Source organism: Symphodus melops, assembly GCF_947650265.1.
Source record: "Symphodus melops genome assembly, chromosome: 21".
NCBI classification, from domain to species: Eukaryota; Metazoa; Chordata; class Actinopteri; order Labriformes; family Labridae; genus Symphodus; species Symphodus melops.
The window spans coordinates 19,056,225-19,072,084 of NC_136711.1; the positions used below are offsets into that span (position 1 = coordinate 19,056,225).

Consider the following 15,860-nt stretch of genomic DNA (forward strand, 5'->3'; position numbering starts at 1 on the left):
CGCTCCCAGGGTGGCAGTGTAGCAGCCCCACTCTGACATCTCTCCATTGATGCATGTCTACAGATCCTGTTTGTGCATGTGTGATTCAGGCGTATGTGTTTGAGAAGCAGGTCTGTGAACCAGAATTTGCCTCTGTAAATTACAAAGTATATTAAAATTACTGGGAACCATGAAAACATTTTAGATTGATTTTTTATATAAATTTTTAGTTGTTTTATTCTAAATAACTGGCATCTATAGGGTTTTATTTTTATTTTATTTTTTAGAATTTTTAGAGTTTAGAATCATGCTCATTGACTCTGCCTAATTTACCTTTATAATCACAGTGTTATTTATTTTACATTTAATCGTTATCAAGAGAAAACATAATTTAGTCTATTCTGTTTTTAAACCATATGTTATTATTATTTCTTCTTGTTCTTTGCACCTATAAATCGTGATTTTTGTTATTATTATTATTTTATTTATTTATTTATTTTATTAGGCACCTCCGCTCCACAGTTTATTGAATACCGCGCGCACACTCCCGGAAGCGATGACGTCATGCCGTGCGGCGCTTGTGACTTGCGAAAATGAGGGAGAAAGGGAGAGGGCGTCCGGGAAAACAAACCTCCTTGTTTGAGGATTTTTCTGTACTTTGACAGAGCAGAAAACCTCGACAAAGCACAACAACAGAGATTCACAGACGGACGTTTTTTCTTCCTCAGGAGTTAAAATACTCTCCGTGAAAGTGAGTAAATATCGCGTGACTTTAGTTTGTGATGCTAGCTGTGCTTTAGCCTGTTTGTTTGAGTTTGTCATTCAGGCCAGATAACTAATATTAACTGCCATTTAACAGCTCTTAGCAGGTATTTAAGGACATAATGATACCTGTGAAGTGTTCTGGTATTTGATATTTCTCGAATAAGTTATTTTATTTGTAAATTAAATACAGCTAACACTGTCGCTCCTGGAGAAAACGCCCATCATGTACACTTTGTTTTGGAAGATAAATATTTGACCTTTGACCCTGACTTTAATCACTTAAATCAACATCACGATGAATCGAACATTTGACCTCGATTATGATTAAGGAATGATTATTTAGTTTTAGTTTGTATCCCTCATACTTCACTGACATGCTCTGTACTGTAAATATTAAAGCTGGGATGTGTTTACTAATGAAAGATTGATCATATCTGATTAACTATTTTTTTTATTATTTGTCAAATATTTGGAACAGAAATCAAAACATCACTTGAAATGAAAACAACATATTTTTAGTTTTAAAGTAGAAATTAACAAACTCTGAAACAGTAGACGATAAATAACTTAAATTTCTTACGAGCAGTTTTTTTTCGCAGTGTTTGAATTCGACTTATTCTTTCATTCAGCGTCGTCTACGCTGAAGACAAAATGTGTCCAAACGACGGACACGTGACTCTGACCTGGAAATAACAGACACTCGATCCACACGGTTATATAAACTGATTTTGAGTAACATCCACGTCGTTCACAGAAATCAGCTGCTCAACTGAAAACACTTAAGTTCAGGTCCTGTGAGATCCACATTCAGATATTTAAATCCCAGAGTGACGGTGTGACTGTGAGCTGCACCACAGGTCGGTTATCTTTTAAACTTTCACCACAGCTTTGCAGCCGTATCCATTCTGTAACATCTGGATCCATGCATGTATTTCCAAGGAGCGCGGGTCATTTGGGTTTTTGGAGGTCACCCCTCCAGTGTTGACCCCGCCCCGCCGGACGGGTGACCTGACTTGTTGCTCTCTGAAAAAAGCTCTTCAGAGTCTAAACACTATTCTGCAGTTCTGAATGGGGAAAAAGAAGCAGAACTGACGGTGGGAGTGACACGTTTATTTTCGCTGACCGACTTGATGAGTCAGCAATTACGAATAACACAGCTGAAGCCTCTGATCCTGTTTTCACTGAATTAACCTCCTTGTTCGTTTCTCCTCTCGTGACAGTGCGTCACTCGATAGGATGATCAGGAATCAAGAAGAAGATGTAAGTAACCGTCATTAAAACTGCATGATTAATATGAAACATGTACTCGGTCTCTTCTGTTGTTCAAACATCCTCTTTTTAGACTTCCACTAACCAGAGAACAATACCTTTAAATAAGCGAATCAAATGTTAGCGGAACGTAATCTAAATAAAGAGATGACTTGATGCGCCGTATCTGACAGTGAACTTATAAATATGTGAAACACTGATTCTGGGTAAAAAAAAAGCTGCTCACAGTCATCGCAGCAGCTTGACAAATGGATTCTTCATTTCAGGAGTTTGTGGCAGTGCGGGTCCAAGATCCCCGCGTTCAAAATGAAGGCTCGTGGAACTCATACGTGGATTATAAAATATTCCTCCACGTGAGTATTGACAGATTAATTATTTTATTTTAGGGCGGTTTACCCGGCTGTGGCTCGGTGGTAGAGTCAGTCAGGGACGGACAAAACCAAACGTCAACCAGACAGACGAGGAGCCAAGAATTAAAAACATGTAAAAAATAAATATACACATTATAAACCTCTTTAAATACACATCAGATGAGTTTAAATCTTTGACACTTTCACAGAAACTTAAATGATGTCGAAGCTGCTCAGTCTCGAGCAGACAGATTCCTCGTGTTGTGTTTGACAGGACTTGACGTTGTCCAGGCAGCGGCATGTGGCGAGGAATGCTGCCTCAGCGGCGAGGCTCCGCGCCTTAGAGACGGATGTGTTGTGTGAATGTTGACTCATGAAATTGACTGAAGTCACATGACCTCACATGATGGCACATCATCATCATCATCATCATCCTTTTGTTTGCTGTTGATACGCTGCACACACGAGGCTGGAAGATAGAAATCAAGAGGGTTCAAAACGAGCTCGTCTTGAACACTGTTCGATTGTTTTAACTCGACTCTTAAAAGTTCAACCTGTTTTTAAACGCCGGCTCGGTGGAGACTTATGAACACGTGTCATCGCTGCAACCCCGAGTCTCATTCAGCGTTTCTTCTGCACTTAACAAAAAGTCCTAAAATGATGATTTCCCAAAGTTTGATAGGACGTCTTTTTGGACGAGTCTTCAGTTCTTAACAAATATCTCACGTGAGTTTGTCTTCCTGCAGCTCGTTGGTCATTGGTTGATTGAAATGGGGGGGGGGGGGGGGGGGGGTGATGTTGTGACTTGAATCCTCTAATGGAGTTAGTCGTTGTGCTTCACTGCTGTGGGAACAAACGCAGCCTGTCATCGATTCTGAGCGTCCTGTGTGACACATCACTGGAACACACGGGTCATGTGACCAGCAGCTCATCGACCTCAGTCTTACCTGTGACGGCTCGGCTCCTGATGTCTGACCACGCCTTCGTTCAGTATGAACGTTCACACATTCTGAAAAGCAGATCGAGGCCGGTGATTTGGGGTTTTATTCTTTTCCTTTTTTTTGTCCCTTTACTATGAGAGAGGACGGAGACAGAGAGAGCGAGGAGGGACGTACAGGGACAGGAGCCGCAGGCCGGATTCAAACCCTCTGTGTGCAGCCACCGGCGCCCCTGAATAATGATCATAAGCTTCCGTCATATCAGTGGATATCGATGAATGTCAAATAATAATTATTATTATTAACAATTTGAAGGCAGAGTGAAGTGAAAGATGAAGAGACCGGTTTGTGGTTTGATTCTTCGTTACGGTCAGAAAAACTGGACTCGAACAGAAAATCGGGATCCTTCTCGGTCAGGCCTTTTCTCTCTCTCTCTCTCTCTCTGAGCTTCGTACCTTTATCGGTTAGTTCCTTCTGAAAATGTTTCTCTTTAAAAACAGATCTCAAACTGCTCTTTTCTAACACGTGTTTGTTTGTCATCTGCAGACCAACAGTAAAGCCTTCACGGCGAAGACGTCGTGTGTGCGTCGGCGGTACAGCGAGTTCGCGTGGCTCAGGAAGAAGCTGCAGAAGAACGCTGGTTTGGTGTAAGTCGTGTTAAAGTGTGTGACCTTTGTCCTGTTTGTGTATTTAAGAGGTGGCGGAGAAGGCGTCGTGTTCCAGCATGAACATCGTGGAGCGTTCGGATGACTTCGACAGGCGGTTGCCAACGCGACTCGTACGGGGTCGATCATGACGCTCTGTTTTTCTACATTTGGGGAAAATGTAGAAAAACAGGAAAAATCTGTAAAATCCCAAATCACATTCAAACCAGCATTTCTGAGGAGAACTTCTACTTTGTGACTTTCAGACAGCAGGAACTTTTTTTTATAGTTCTTGGAACTGTTGGACCCCCCCTTTCCATGTTGTATAGATTCTGCACAGCAGGAACTATGACCCTGTTTAAAGGAACCTTTTTACTTCCTGCTTCAGAGTGAGTCGCATGGCGGTGAGACTGCAGACAGAAAACGGTGTGAAGTTCTCAGAGGAAAAGTTCCTCTTCAAAAAGTCCCCAGAACTGTTTGATCCAAAAACAGCTTTAGTGGTTTTAGTGAAGTTATTCTAAACACAAGTTGTTCTGCTTTTTTTTTCACTCGTGTTTCATTTGAATTAAAGTTGATGTTTTTGACGAACAGGCCGGTCCCAGACCTCCCAGGAAGGTCTTTCTTCTCCTTCAGTAACGAGGACTTCTTGGAAGGGAGGCGGAAAGGACTTCAGGTCTTCTTGGACAAGTCAGTTTGTTGTTGATAAATGAAAGACACCCGTGGACTGTAGTTTCCCCACAGACGCACACTGACACTGTTTCTGTTCTTTGGTTCTGCAGAGTGGTCCACCTGACGGTCTGCCTGTCAGACAGCCAGCTCCACCTCTTCCTGCAGACCCAGCTGCCGGTCGGTCACATCCAGGACTGCGTGCAGGGACACACGCCGTACTCCGTGATGGACGCCATCCTCACGTACGCCTCGTCCAATCGGGGCTTAGCTCAGGCTCAGGAGGATGATTCCATCAAGGAGCCGAGTTTGACTGTTTCCTACGAGTCCATGGAGAGGTGAGTAGGAAGTGAACTATTGACGCAGTGATGTGGAAGTAACCTTTGACCTTTGACCTGCAGAATCTCAGTTTGTATTCGGGTTCTTCTAAACATCCTTCTTTGAAGAGGCTAAACAAACATGATATAAAGGGTTAATTATTAAGCTCTGAGTGCTGCTGTGTGAGTCTGTTCTTATTGTTGCGTTGTAAAGCTAAGCTAACTATATCTTTACATTAAACTTACAGGCACAAACACTGTTTACATTTTCTCTCCAGAACGTTCTGAAGTCAAATGAAACGTTTTCTCTCTCCTACTTTTCAGCCCGGTTCCTCGTCAACCTCTCCCTCAAGCTGCAGACAGATTCAGCCCTCAGCTTCTCTCCTGCGGCGAGTCCGACCCTCTTCAAGGTTTACTGGAGCCCTGCGATGAGGACGCAGCCGAGCTGCAGCGCGAGGACAAATCCTCCATCAGGGTGGTTCAGAAGAACGACCATCTGGAGGCCGTTGTTGAGGACTGCGACCCGGAGGAGGCCAGCTTCTTTCTGGGCGACAGCCCGCACGAGGGCGGCCTCAGCCTTTCGGAACAGAACCAGCCGAGGAGCTTTCCGATACAGACGGCGGCGGAGGTGCACTCGCCCATGGGAGCTGGCTTTGAAGACGAGGGCGTTGTGACGTTGCACGTGGAGGAAGAGACCGATCTTTGTCCAGTCACAGACGAGAAGGCAGAACAGTTGGAGAGCCCGGTGGAGGGAAACATGGTGGTGACCTTCGAGGCAAAGAAACGTTTTAATTCTGAGGCCGTTTTAGATTTGAAGGTCAGTGATGCGGATTCTCGGGAGGAAGATGTCAGCTCCCAGAAGCCGGTTTTAGAAAATCATGTAATCTCTGAGGAGAACGGTGTCGAGTTTGTTGATGGCGTTGAGCTTGAAGTTCCTGACGAGAGCTGTCAGGAGGAGTTAAAGAGCTCGGACGGACAGAAAGACCAAGACGAGCAAGAGGAGACGCCGCATGAGGCAGAAGTCCACGAAGATACACCGAATGAGCACAGCGTGCAAAATGAGGAAGACGATGCTGAACAAACGGGCCGAGAGAACGCGGGACAGGAGGCGGATTTGGTCGGGACCAAAGAGGAGAGCGACGATGAGAGCTGCTCTCTGCAGTCCTCCAACGGGAGCATCATCAAGGTCAGCGACGAGGAAAGCGTTTGTGATGAAACCGAGGACTCGGCGCAGGAAGCAAACGGCTTCGTGAAAGCGTTACCTGAGGACAACGCTAACTGGTCTGAAGACGAGCCCTCTAGTGGACACATCTTGGACTTACACCTGAGCATGAACGCTGTGGAAAAAGACGACATATCCAGCCAAGAGCTGCAATACACAACTGACATCAGTGACTTCAGTAAGTCTCTCGATCTGAACTCGTCTGTGATTGGAGGAGATTTGACTGAACACAGTGACTTCAGCGTCATCGAGACCAGCTGCTCGCCCGTCTTAGCTGACGTGAAATGTGCAGAGCAGGAAGACGTGGAGGAGGCTCGTGAGGTGCAGCACTTAAACAGCTGAACAAACGGCGCTCTAATATCTGTGAGCGTGCACGTAAAAAAACCCCCAAAAAAACGTCTTCACAATGTGAATCCGGTCAGTCGGGCAGAATTACATCTCAGCAGAGCGTCACATCAAACCCACTCTGTTCTGTGCATGACATTATTTTTTTATAGTTTATATTTAATTGCAAACTCCACTTACTCATTTAACCTCAGTTACACTACACAATGTTAAACAGCAGAGGGCGCTCGAGGTCACACAAGGAAACTTGCGTTTGTTTTCTAATCTGAGATCCAAGTATGCATTTATAGAGCTAAACTTTTTAACTTTAGTTGTTTTGGGGTTTTTTTAATTGTAAATGTAAATGTGACTGCTCTGGGATTTATGGGTCGTTTATACCAGAATGAATAGATCAAACAAACTTCTCTGTTAACACCTGCATGGTCGTACTGTAGGTACTTAGGCTCCGCCCCCTAAAGAGTGCAGCCAGGATGCATCCAGATGGAGTCAAATAAACACACGGCATTTTGAAAAACACTTTTAATAGACGCTAAATCATTTAAGACAAGTGAGGATAAACTTAGAATACAGACAAGATGAAGAATTGAATCCAAACAAGCGAGAAATACTTAAAATCAAGCATCGATTTAAAAACTAACTCGGTCACTTTGTGTCTTCTGATCTGATCATGGTGTGAGGTTTTGTTTTTTTCTGTTACAACAATCTTCAAACTTCAAACTAAAACATGAGACTGTCCTCGCTCAGACACAGACAGCGTCTCTTTCAGGTTCTTTATTTCATGTTTCTGTTGTTTTGTTTTCTTCTGTAGTTTTTACTGCCTGTAATTAGGATCCACGCGCGCAGCCTTAACTCGGTTTACTGTGACACTTTTTTTTTTAAGCTTCCTGCTCTTAGACCACATTGTTGTTTTCGCACCTCAAACCGACCGAAGCTGCTCGTGACTCCCGGTCTGTCTGTTGCGTTTTTAAATAAAGGGACCCAGAGTTTGTTGAGCCGCTGCACGCGGAGTGCAGTGACGTAGAGCTCGTGAGATCTGGCAGGTGGATGGTCGAGTGCAGCGTTTATCTTTCTGTCCACACTGTACACAATGAGTCGTTGTTTTAACTCTGATCAGATGTGAGCCTTTTATTCTTTAACATGGACACAAACCATGATGATGTTTTATGTCAAATAAAGAGTTGTTTTTCTCTTTGAACAACAGTTGACTTTTTATTTCTAAATGTGTTACACGTCACAAAACTACACACTGGAGTAATGCTGCCACCTAGTGGTTAAAGATGGAACCAGGACTTGAACGCCCAAAAGGTAAATGAAGGGAACAACACACACGCGTCAGAGTGAGCACTACTGAGCTGGTTTGGTGTGTTGCTCATAAGCACCTCTGCAGTGAACTAGCACCTCTTCAACTACCAGAACAACTTCCAGACTTGGACCACATCGGGACTTGAACCGGAGACCCTCTGGTTCCCTCCCCTGCAGACTGAGCTGATGTCAGCAGTAATGGAGGCCACAACGCTCTAATAATACAATCACAGTTTGGTTTAAAATATAAATATTAAAACAAATGTTTTATTTAATTTTATAATAATGGTTTAATTCAGTAATAAAAAACACATTTTGACATGTTTCTCATTTTTATCAGAAAACAAGTTTAAAATAATCATTGCAGCAGCTAATGATCCATTTGTGCATTTTTTTGATATTTTGGGGGGACATTTTATTTGAAGGACAGCCAAAGAAAGACGTGAGGTGGGAGGACATGCGGCAAAGGTCAGAGGTCAGATTCAAACCCACGGTAACAGTGACGAGGAGTAAGGCCTCTCTGTACATGAGGCACGAGGAATAACTGAGGTTATTCTGCGCCTCTTTTTTTCGATATTAAAAACATGAGGAAAAAGTACCAACCTGAACAGTTTGTTAAATGTCTTAAAATGACAACATTCAATGTTGATCTATCTGAAAAAATATATATATATATTGGATAAATATTTACACAAAACAGAAAAAAGCCACACGTTATTTTTCTTAATTCAGAAATGAAATTTAAAGAACGAAGAAAACTGCGGCAGCTTCATTTTCTGTCAGAAGAGTAATCGATTAATTTCAGTCTCCTTAAACTGTTCATGAAGAAGAAGAAGAAGAAGAAGAAGAAGAAGTCATGCTGTAAACTTACATGACTTCCTTTAAAAAGTAATTCAATATTTAAAAAAAAAAAAAAAAGGATCTGACAGGCCTTTGTGTGAGAGTCATCGCTGGTTGTGTCGACAGCAGCCTGTAAAAAAACAAACAACAACAGCAGAGTCAGAGAGAGGAGCATTAATTATTCAGGACTCATTTTAAGCTTCGCCTATCTTAACTGTATTAGGGAATCATTTTCTTAAATAGGACAACTGACGCCGTAATCATGCGTTTGTTGCACAGATTTATCCTCACCCTTTGCCCATTGCGGCGTTCAGATTGCTTTAACGCAGTACTTCTTCCAGCCAGCAGATGCCATAAATGGCAGGTCAACGACTGAGTCCTACCTCGATGGCGCTCTGGATGAGCACCAGGGGGCCCGTTTCTGTGTATTAGGGCCGCGGTAATGGTCCATAATGCTGATGATAAGAGAGTGCCTCTGTACCTGTTGGAGCTCACAGGATGTAGGCAGGGTGCAGGTAGTCCTTGGGGACGATGCCCATGGCGCCGTTGAGCTCGCCGACCCACCAGCCGTGAATGTTGTACTCCTGGAAACCCAAAATGAAGGAATAAACATCGGTGAGTCCCCAGACGTTCAGAGGACGAGGGCAACAAGCAGAATTTAGCACCAATCGGACATTTTTATTTGATTTGAGTGTCACGTTTGTCTGTTAAAAGAACCATTCCAATGATTTGAGCTGCAATTACAAAGTGGCCCGGACTCCCTTTCAACGGCTGCTGTAATAATACGCTTAAATTAATAAACTTGCACCGTTAGGCGAGGGGGAAATCTAAAAAGGGTCTCGATCCCCACCCACAAAAGCAGCGGTGAACATTATCGGTGTGGGTGTCGGGGAGCTGCAGCCTGGAGGATTTCCAAACCGGTAAACAAAGACGATTGAGACAGTGAGCGTTTAAATTTAAATGTTTGAAGCAATAACGAGAAAACAGCAGCTGTTTGTCCTCGACCGTCTCGTGATGGAGGAAACAGGAAGAGAGACATTTGAATAAAGAAAATCATCAGTCGTAACTTCAGGTGGAGAGAAAAGACGAGGATCACGTTCAGACTTAAACATGTTCTTTATGATGTGTTTTTTAAAAGAAGCAGGAAAAACTAAAACAGCACATTTCATAAATGAGCTTTGTTAATTCTGGAGGATATTTGATGAAATTTTTAAGACTAAACGATCCATTTTAAATAATTTGAATAAAGTCTGAGGAGGTCGGCTCGCAGCGTCACTCCTCAATAAATCCTCTTTTTTTTTTGGATCCGGCACCTTCTGAGGGACGTTCACGTCTTTTTTGAATTCTCATCAAGGTTAAAAATTCATCTGATTAAAAAATGAATTCACATGTGAGTGTATCAAGAAATTCACAAAATCATTCAAATAAAATTGAAGTTTATTCTATTTTTTTTTTATTTTTTTTTTAAAAGCTGCAAAATTTAAAAAAAACAACATTTAATGTTTTTTTTTAAAATAAATAATAATAGTATAATAATAGGAAACAGTTTGAGAGCCGACTTGATGAAAGGTTCAGAGGAAGTGAAACGTTGTGATTTTTGAAGATAAATTGGTGACTTGCTGAGTAAGAGACACGATTGTGTGCACGATTATTTCTTTAAAGGTGACGGTTCGTTGTGCAAACGCCTCCTTAAAAAGTCTGAAACTGACCAGATTATCACAATGAATCATTATTGAACAAATCGTCATTATACTCTGACCGTATTTTGATCAAACTGATCCCATTCTTGATTCACTCTGTGAAGATTTGATGATTCATCTTTACTGTCTGGGTCTAAAATGACGTTTCTTTCCAGCGTTTGAGCTGCTAGTTGCACACGAACAACCAGCTGATGATCTGATGGCGGCAGTTGGGCTTTAACTCGATCTTTAGTGGATCAATATTTGGCCTTTGGAGAACTGAGGGGCCGTAAAGCGCGGCAGAGGAGACGCCAGCCGGCCGTCATTTTTCTGCCTCTCCTCCTGAACTCTGGCAGATTGAGACGGGCTGCGTGGACACACACACACACACACACACACACACACACACACACACACACACATTTAAATATAAGCGTGTTTTTCTTTTCATTTCTTCAGAGAGGACTCAGACTCTTACAGGTTCGAGCTGTTAAAACGCTCGCACTGTTTTGACAAGATGAATTGTATTTTGTCAAAGGTTCCTCTTATCATCCAGACCTGACACCTCTCTCGATCTGCAGGGAAGAGGCCTGCGGCTAATGAGCGGCGTGTGGACAGCCAGGATGAATGAACAGGCTTAGAAAGTGATAAAGCACGAGACTCAAGTGTTCTTGCAGCTCAAACAGGTACCCACAATAGGCTGATTGTCCATCCAGGCCTCATCCTTTTCCTCACCCAGCCCCTCTGACAGCTCGGACTGGGAAGTCTCAGTGTGCTTGGCTCTCTGACAAACTCTGACCGGCAGCTCGCTGTGTGTTTGAGCTCATAACGACGACGAAAGTTCGGTCCGAAATGGCCTTTTTATGCTCCCCATAAGACTGCGGAGGGAAAAGCCCGGTTGCGGCGAGCTGGCTCTGGTTCCCCCACTCGTGATGTGGTGAACTAAGGAGGAAGGAGAGGGGAGACAGACGGATGGGGGGTGGGGGGGTAGAACAGTTTTTCTCTCCCTTGGGGGGCGTCGCAGCACTATTCCACCAACCATACTGACAGAGAGTTTTATTTATCTGCATGGCCCATCTGTGCAGTCGGTCTCAAATTCTCCCTGAGAAAGGTCTTTTGGATTATCAGCGCCGCCATTTTAATACCACTGCTACATCACAGAGTGGGCGCCAATGGCGGTGGAAGTCTGTCAGGCGTGCAGAGTCCATCTTCCTCATACTTGAAAACGGGTTCATCCAGAGTACACCTGCTGTAATAGGGACATTCCAAGAGGCGTGCAGAGTGAATTATCCAAATGACAGAATCGACGCTAACTCCTCAACGTCCTCTTCCTTCTGTTTGTTTTTTCCTCTTTTTGTCTTTGAGCGGTGATTTGTTGTCGGGCGCTTTTTGAATCTTGCGCTCTGAAATGTTAAGTTTGGTGCAAAGCGGAGGCTCATTGTGGCGCCTTGAATGAGAGGACGAGTTGTTTAGTATTCATTTGAAGCGGAGGATGCTGAGGTGGGGGGGGGGACGGGGACGGGGGGGGACACTGAGCGTCCTGGAGTGCCTGACTTCTGGAGAATGTCTCGTTTTGTCTCATTAGCAAGATGCACCAGAACGTACGCTGTGATAGGTGACAAGATATTAAGAGTGTGTGTTTGCTGTTTGCCGGGGGGGCAGGGGGGGGGGGTGTAAACAGCGCCGTGTCGTGGCGGCTGCGGCACGGTGACTCGCTGACCTCCTGGTGACTCCTCCGCTGAGTGAGCTGGGGAGGAGGGGGGCGGGGCTGGCGCTGAGAGTGGGTTGCCATGACAACACCTGCAGTGTACCGGCGTGATCGTTTATTTACCACTCAGGGGGCTGGCTAATGGTGGCATTCTGATAGGGCCCATCGCTCATGTTCCCCGACCGGAGGACGGATTGACGGGCTCACCGAGCCTGAAGCGAGGAGAAGGTGAGTCGAGGTTGGTTCGGAGCGGTGGAAAAGACAAGGAGGTGAGGCGGGAAAACGACCTCGCCATCACGCGCCTCAACAACACACAGCTTGAATATGCCTCTCTCTCTCTCTCTCTCTCTATAAAAAAAAAACAAGGCACCTTGTTGGGAGGAACTTCTGCAGAGATTCTGACGCTTTCCTTTTCTCGTCTCGTTTCCAAACACACAAACACACCTTCCAGATGTAACGCACACACTCACACGCTCAATCCCAAATGCATACAAACTAGGGGGAGTGCTAATAAGCCTGACACATGAGGCATCTTTCCTCGGCCACCAGCTGACTGAGGCAGGCCTTGGGCGTGATGGAGCGCAGGAAGTCTCTCATTGCCCTGCCGCTGAACCCGCCGCCTGGGTGTTACAATCTCTCCCTCTCTCCCTCCCTCCCTCCCTCAGCATCTCCAACCCCCTCCCTCTTTTTCCTCCTTTTCCTCTCTTTCCACTTGCATCCTCTCTTGTTTTTTTTGTTTTTTTTCCCAGCCTTTCTTTCTCCCTCTCCTCCACATTACACTGCAGCTCTCTGATCTCAAGTGGTCCCTCTAACAAAGAAACATGGACACAGTGATCTGTAACCGGCCATCAGCTTAGCGAGCTCTTCTCACTGCTAACGAATCCCCGTTAATACCTTGAAACTTTGGGGGGGGGGGGGGGGGGGGGGTGCTTATTTTCAGGGATTTTGCGCCAAAAGAAATCTCAGGGAATCCATCCAGAGATATGGATGATAACCCTGCACAACCAGGGATGGAAATGGCTACTTAGTGTCCGTTTTTTCCAAGTGGGCTTTTAATTAAATCAGCGAATTGGCTTCAAATTGGAAACATGACAGAGCATGAGAACGTTGGAGAATATCTCAGGGACGATGAGATTTAATAAAAAGAAAACCAACTCGCTCCTTTCTAATGCACGCCTGGGATTACGGATAGCTCCTTAACTTAATAGCAATTTAAAGTGGATTTGTGTATGCCACTGAGTGTCTGTAATGATGGCTGTTTACGCCGCCCCTCATTTATAATAATTAAGCAGAATGGATTGGGGGGTTGGTTGCTCGGACGCGGTTCTGGGCGATTGGCTTGTGCTGAATAATGACCTACTGTAGTTGACCGGGGGATGACCGCTGCCTCTTGCATGACCCCGAACCCCAGACTCACCCCCTGCTACCCTGCGTGGTAAATAGGATGTCTTGCCTGTCTATAGCGTCTTGGTGTCTATGGCCACAATAGCAGCCAGGGGTCTTTAAATGGGTGTGTGACAGAGAAAAGGAGAAAGGCGAGGGGGGGGGGACAGAGTTCACACAAAAGAATAAAGGGATCCTCGCTCTTTGTCTCCCTAGCTTGACTTTTCCCATCTGATTGTTTGTCCACTTTTCCTTTTTCTTTAGCTGTATTGAGTCGCTGACCTGCAGGCAGCGGGACGAACCGAGAAGAAGCCCAAAAACAAAACTATCACAGGTAGCCTGCGTGGAATACAAGCGGGCACTGAACACAACACGACCTCTAAAATTCTATTTTTATGCGATTAAATATATGTTTACGAGGCCGTAAATCCATAACGCTGTAAATCAGCTTGTGGTGTTAGTACACGCTGTCATTTAAATAAATCCATCCTCTTCCAGAAACCACCACAAGGTGTCAGTGGTGTCCACGTTCTCGTAACGTGCTGAACACTTTCACCGAATGTGATGTGACGCTCTGCTTTTGGAGAAGCGTGGGATTGGTTGGCCCGTCTCCCTCTCTCTGGCGTGTGGTTGGACGGCGGATTGAGGAGGAGAGGAAGAGGAAGAGGAAGAGGTGGCAGCAGCAGCAGCAGCAGCAGCAGCAGCAGCAGCAGCAGTAGCGCTTGCCAGAGTTTTAAGGACCCTGGACGGGTTTGTGCCATAAATCTCTTCCCACTCCATCTCGCCGTTCTCCATGAGTGCCTGTGGGAATACAGGAATGTGACAGCTGACCTGTAGAGCCCATGTCTTTTGATTCGGGATACATAAATTAGAGGGCAAGAATGCAGGACAACCTTATGGCGTGGTGTGGGATATGGCCGACAGAGTGTACAGGCATTACACGTGTCAGGAGGAAGAGAAACAATCGCTTTAAGCCTTGTGACGAATGAAGCCAGTAATGCGACAACACTGCAAATCCTATGACAGATATCTCGATGCATGACTCAGGATGTGATGAACTGAAAATGTGTGCAGAACATCTCAACAATTCATATCGAGTTTAAAAAAAAAAAAAAATCTCAGAGTGTGATTCTGCAAAGAAACCGAGCTCTCCAGTATTTGTCACCACACACACACTGAGATGTCAGGGCGTGCAGCCATAATGCGCATTAGAAAAATGCAAGCTCTCAGAAATGAAATGCCAGCGCAAAAAACCTCCAGAGATGGATTTCACGGCGTGTTCGTACCTCGTGTATCAGCGCGCTGAGCATCGCCGTCGAGCTCTGCGGAAAGCAAGTTAGGCGTCGCTGAAACGGGCGGCAGAGGCGCACGAGCAGATTAATTCCCTCCAACTAATGGGATTCATATGAGTTGTGAGGTTCTTAATTTATTTACTTTGTCACAGATACACAGATATGCACACACATGGGGGGGGGGGGGGACACAAATACAGTAAAAATGCCCCCACTTTACTGTAAGTGAGAGATCAATAATGATGGATGAGAGCCTTTTATACAATCGGCATGTTCTCCTCAGTTCACAGCCATATGACACCTCGCCTGTGGCTATCCCATTCTGCACTTCAGCAGTCAATCACATCCCAGCTTTAAAAATAACAGTTTGTTAGCACCATTGATTTAGCACTTAGAGCGTGTCCTTATTACCTTGTAATTATGGTCAGTGTTGACATAACAGCAGAGACAACCAGGCCTCCCACCCTCTGAGAGAATTTATGGGCCCTGCTTTTATTACGGCCATTTCATGTGTCTGGGTCCCCAGTTAAGCGACCGACTTGAGTTCTAGCCAAGGGCCCGTATTTCACTCATCGAGGTCAGGGTTCTCAGGAATCCCCCCCCCCATCCCTTGTAAAACTGAACGTCGGGCGTTTGCACGCAGAAAGACTCGGGGAAGCCCCCCCAAAGGGCTCGTTAAAATAAATAGCCGATTATAGGCAATAATCCAAATAATGCCATTCAGGAGGGGAGTGTGATGCTTTGAGGACGCAAAATGGGACACGGGTGGAGTCGCGTCGTCACACAAAACCAAAGCCATCGGAAGCCGTCCGGAGATCAACTCTGAATAATTTACAAGCAGACCCTGGCTTTGAATCCATTAGAGGATAGTTAGGAAACTCTGCGGCGGTCTGTCACCATGTTATGACTTCAGCCCACAGCTTGACAAAACAAGAGTAATCTGTGTTATTAAGAGCGCAAGATACTTCAACCAAGCCCTGCTTCCAAACTGGGGCTTAGTTTGCTTTTCAGGTCTTTGGTGAGGCGGTAACCGGATCCGTACGGTGAGGAGGGATACAGCAGGCAGGCCCGGCTCGAGCTGCAGCACAGAGCCAGGTCCCCTTTGTTTCCTCAAGTACGCCGCCTTTGTCATCCTCACGTGAAAAATGAACATGGCTGTTT

General features: G+C 45.1%; 2 protein-coding genes across 5 annotated transcripts in view; one reads left to right on the forward strand and one right to left on the reverse strand.

Moving 5' to 3' along the window:
• Positions 1-527: 527 nt before the first annotated feature.
• On the forward strand, positions 528-8,462 carry snx11 (sorting nexin 11). Its single transcript, XM_079333827.1, has 8 exons — positions 528-730; positions 1,965-2,004; positions 2,280-2,366; positions 3,848-3,948; positions 4,537-4,632; positions 4,725-4,949; positions 5,253-7,289; positions 7,324-8,462. The coding sequence occupies exons 2-7, from the start codon at positions 1,981-1,983 to the stop codon at positions 6,490-6,492; spliced, it is 1,773 nt and encodes a 590-aa protein (XP_079189953.1). The 5' UTR covers positions 528-730; positions 1,965-1,980; the 3' UTR covers positions 6,493-7,289; positions 7,324-8,462.
• skap1 (src kinase associated phosphoprotein 1) overlaps positions 7,674-15,860 on the reverse strand; it is a 34,517-nt gene continuing 26,330 nt past the window's right edge. For all 4 annotated transcript variants that reach the window (XM_079333833.1, XM_079333831.1, XM_079333832.1 and 1 more), the window contains exons 14-15: positions 9,119-9,221; positions 7,674-8,767 (exon numbers count right to left, since the gene is read on the reverse strand). In XM_079333833.1, the coding sequence (XP_079189959.1) occupies positions 9,129-9,221 (93 nt within the window). In that variant the 3' untranslated portion in view covers positions 7,674-8,767; positions 9,119-9,128. The remainder of the gene's footprint in view (positions 8,768-9,118; positions 9,222-15,860) is intronic.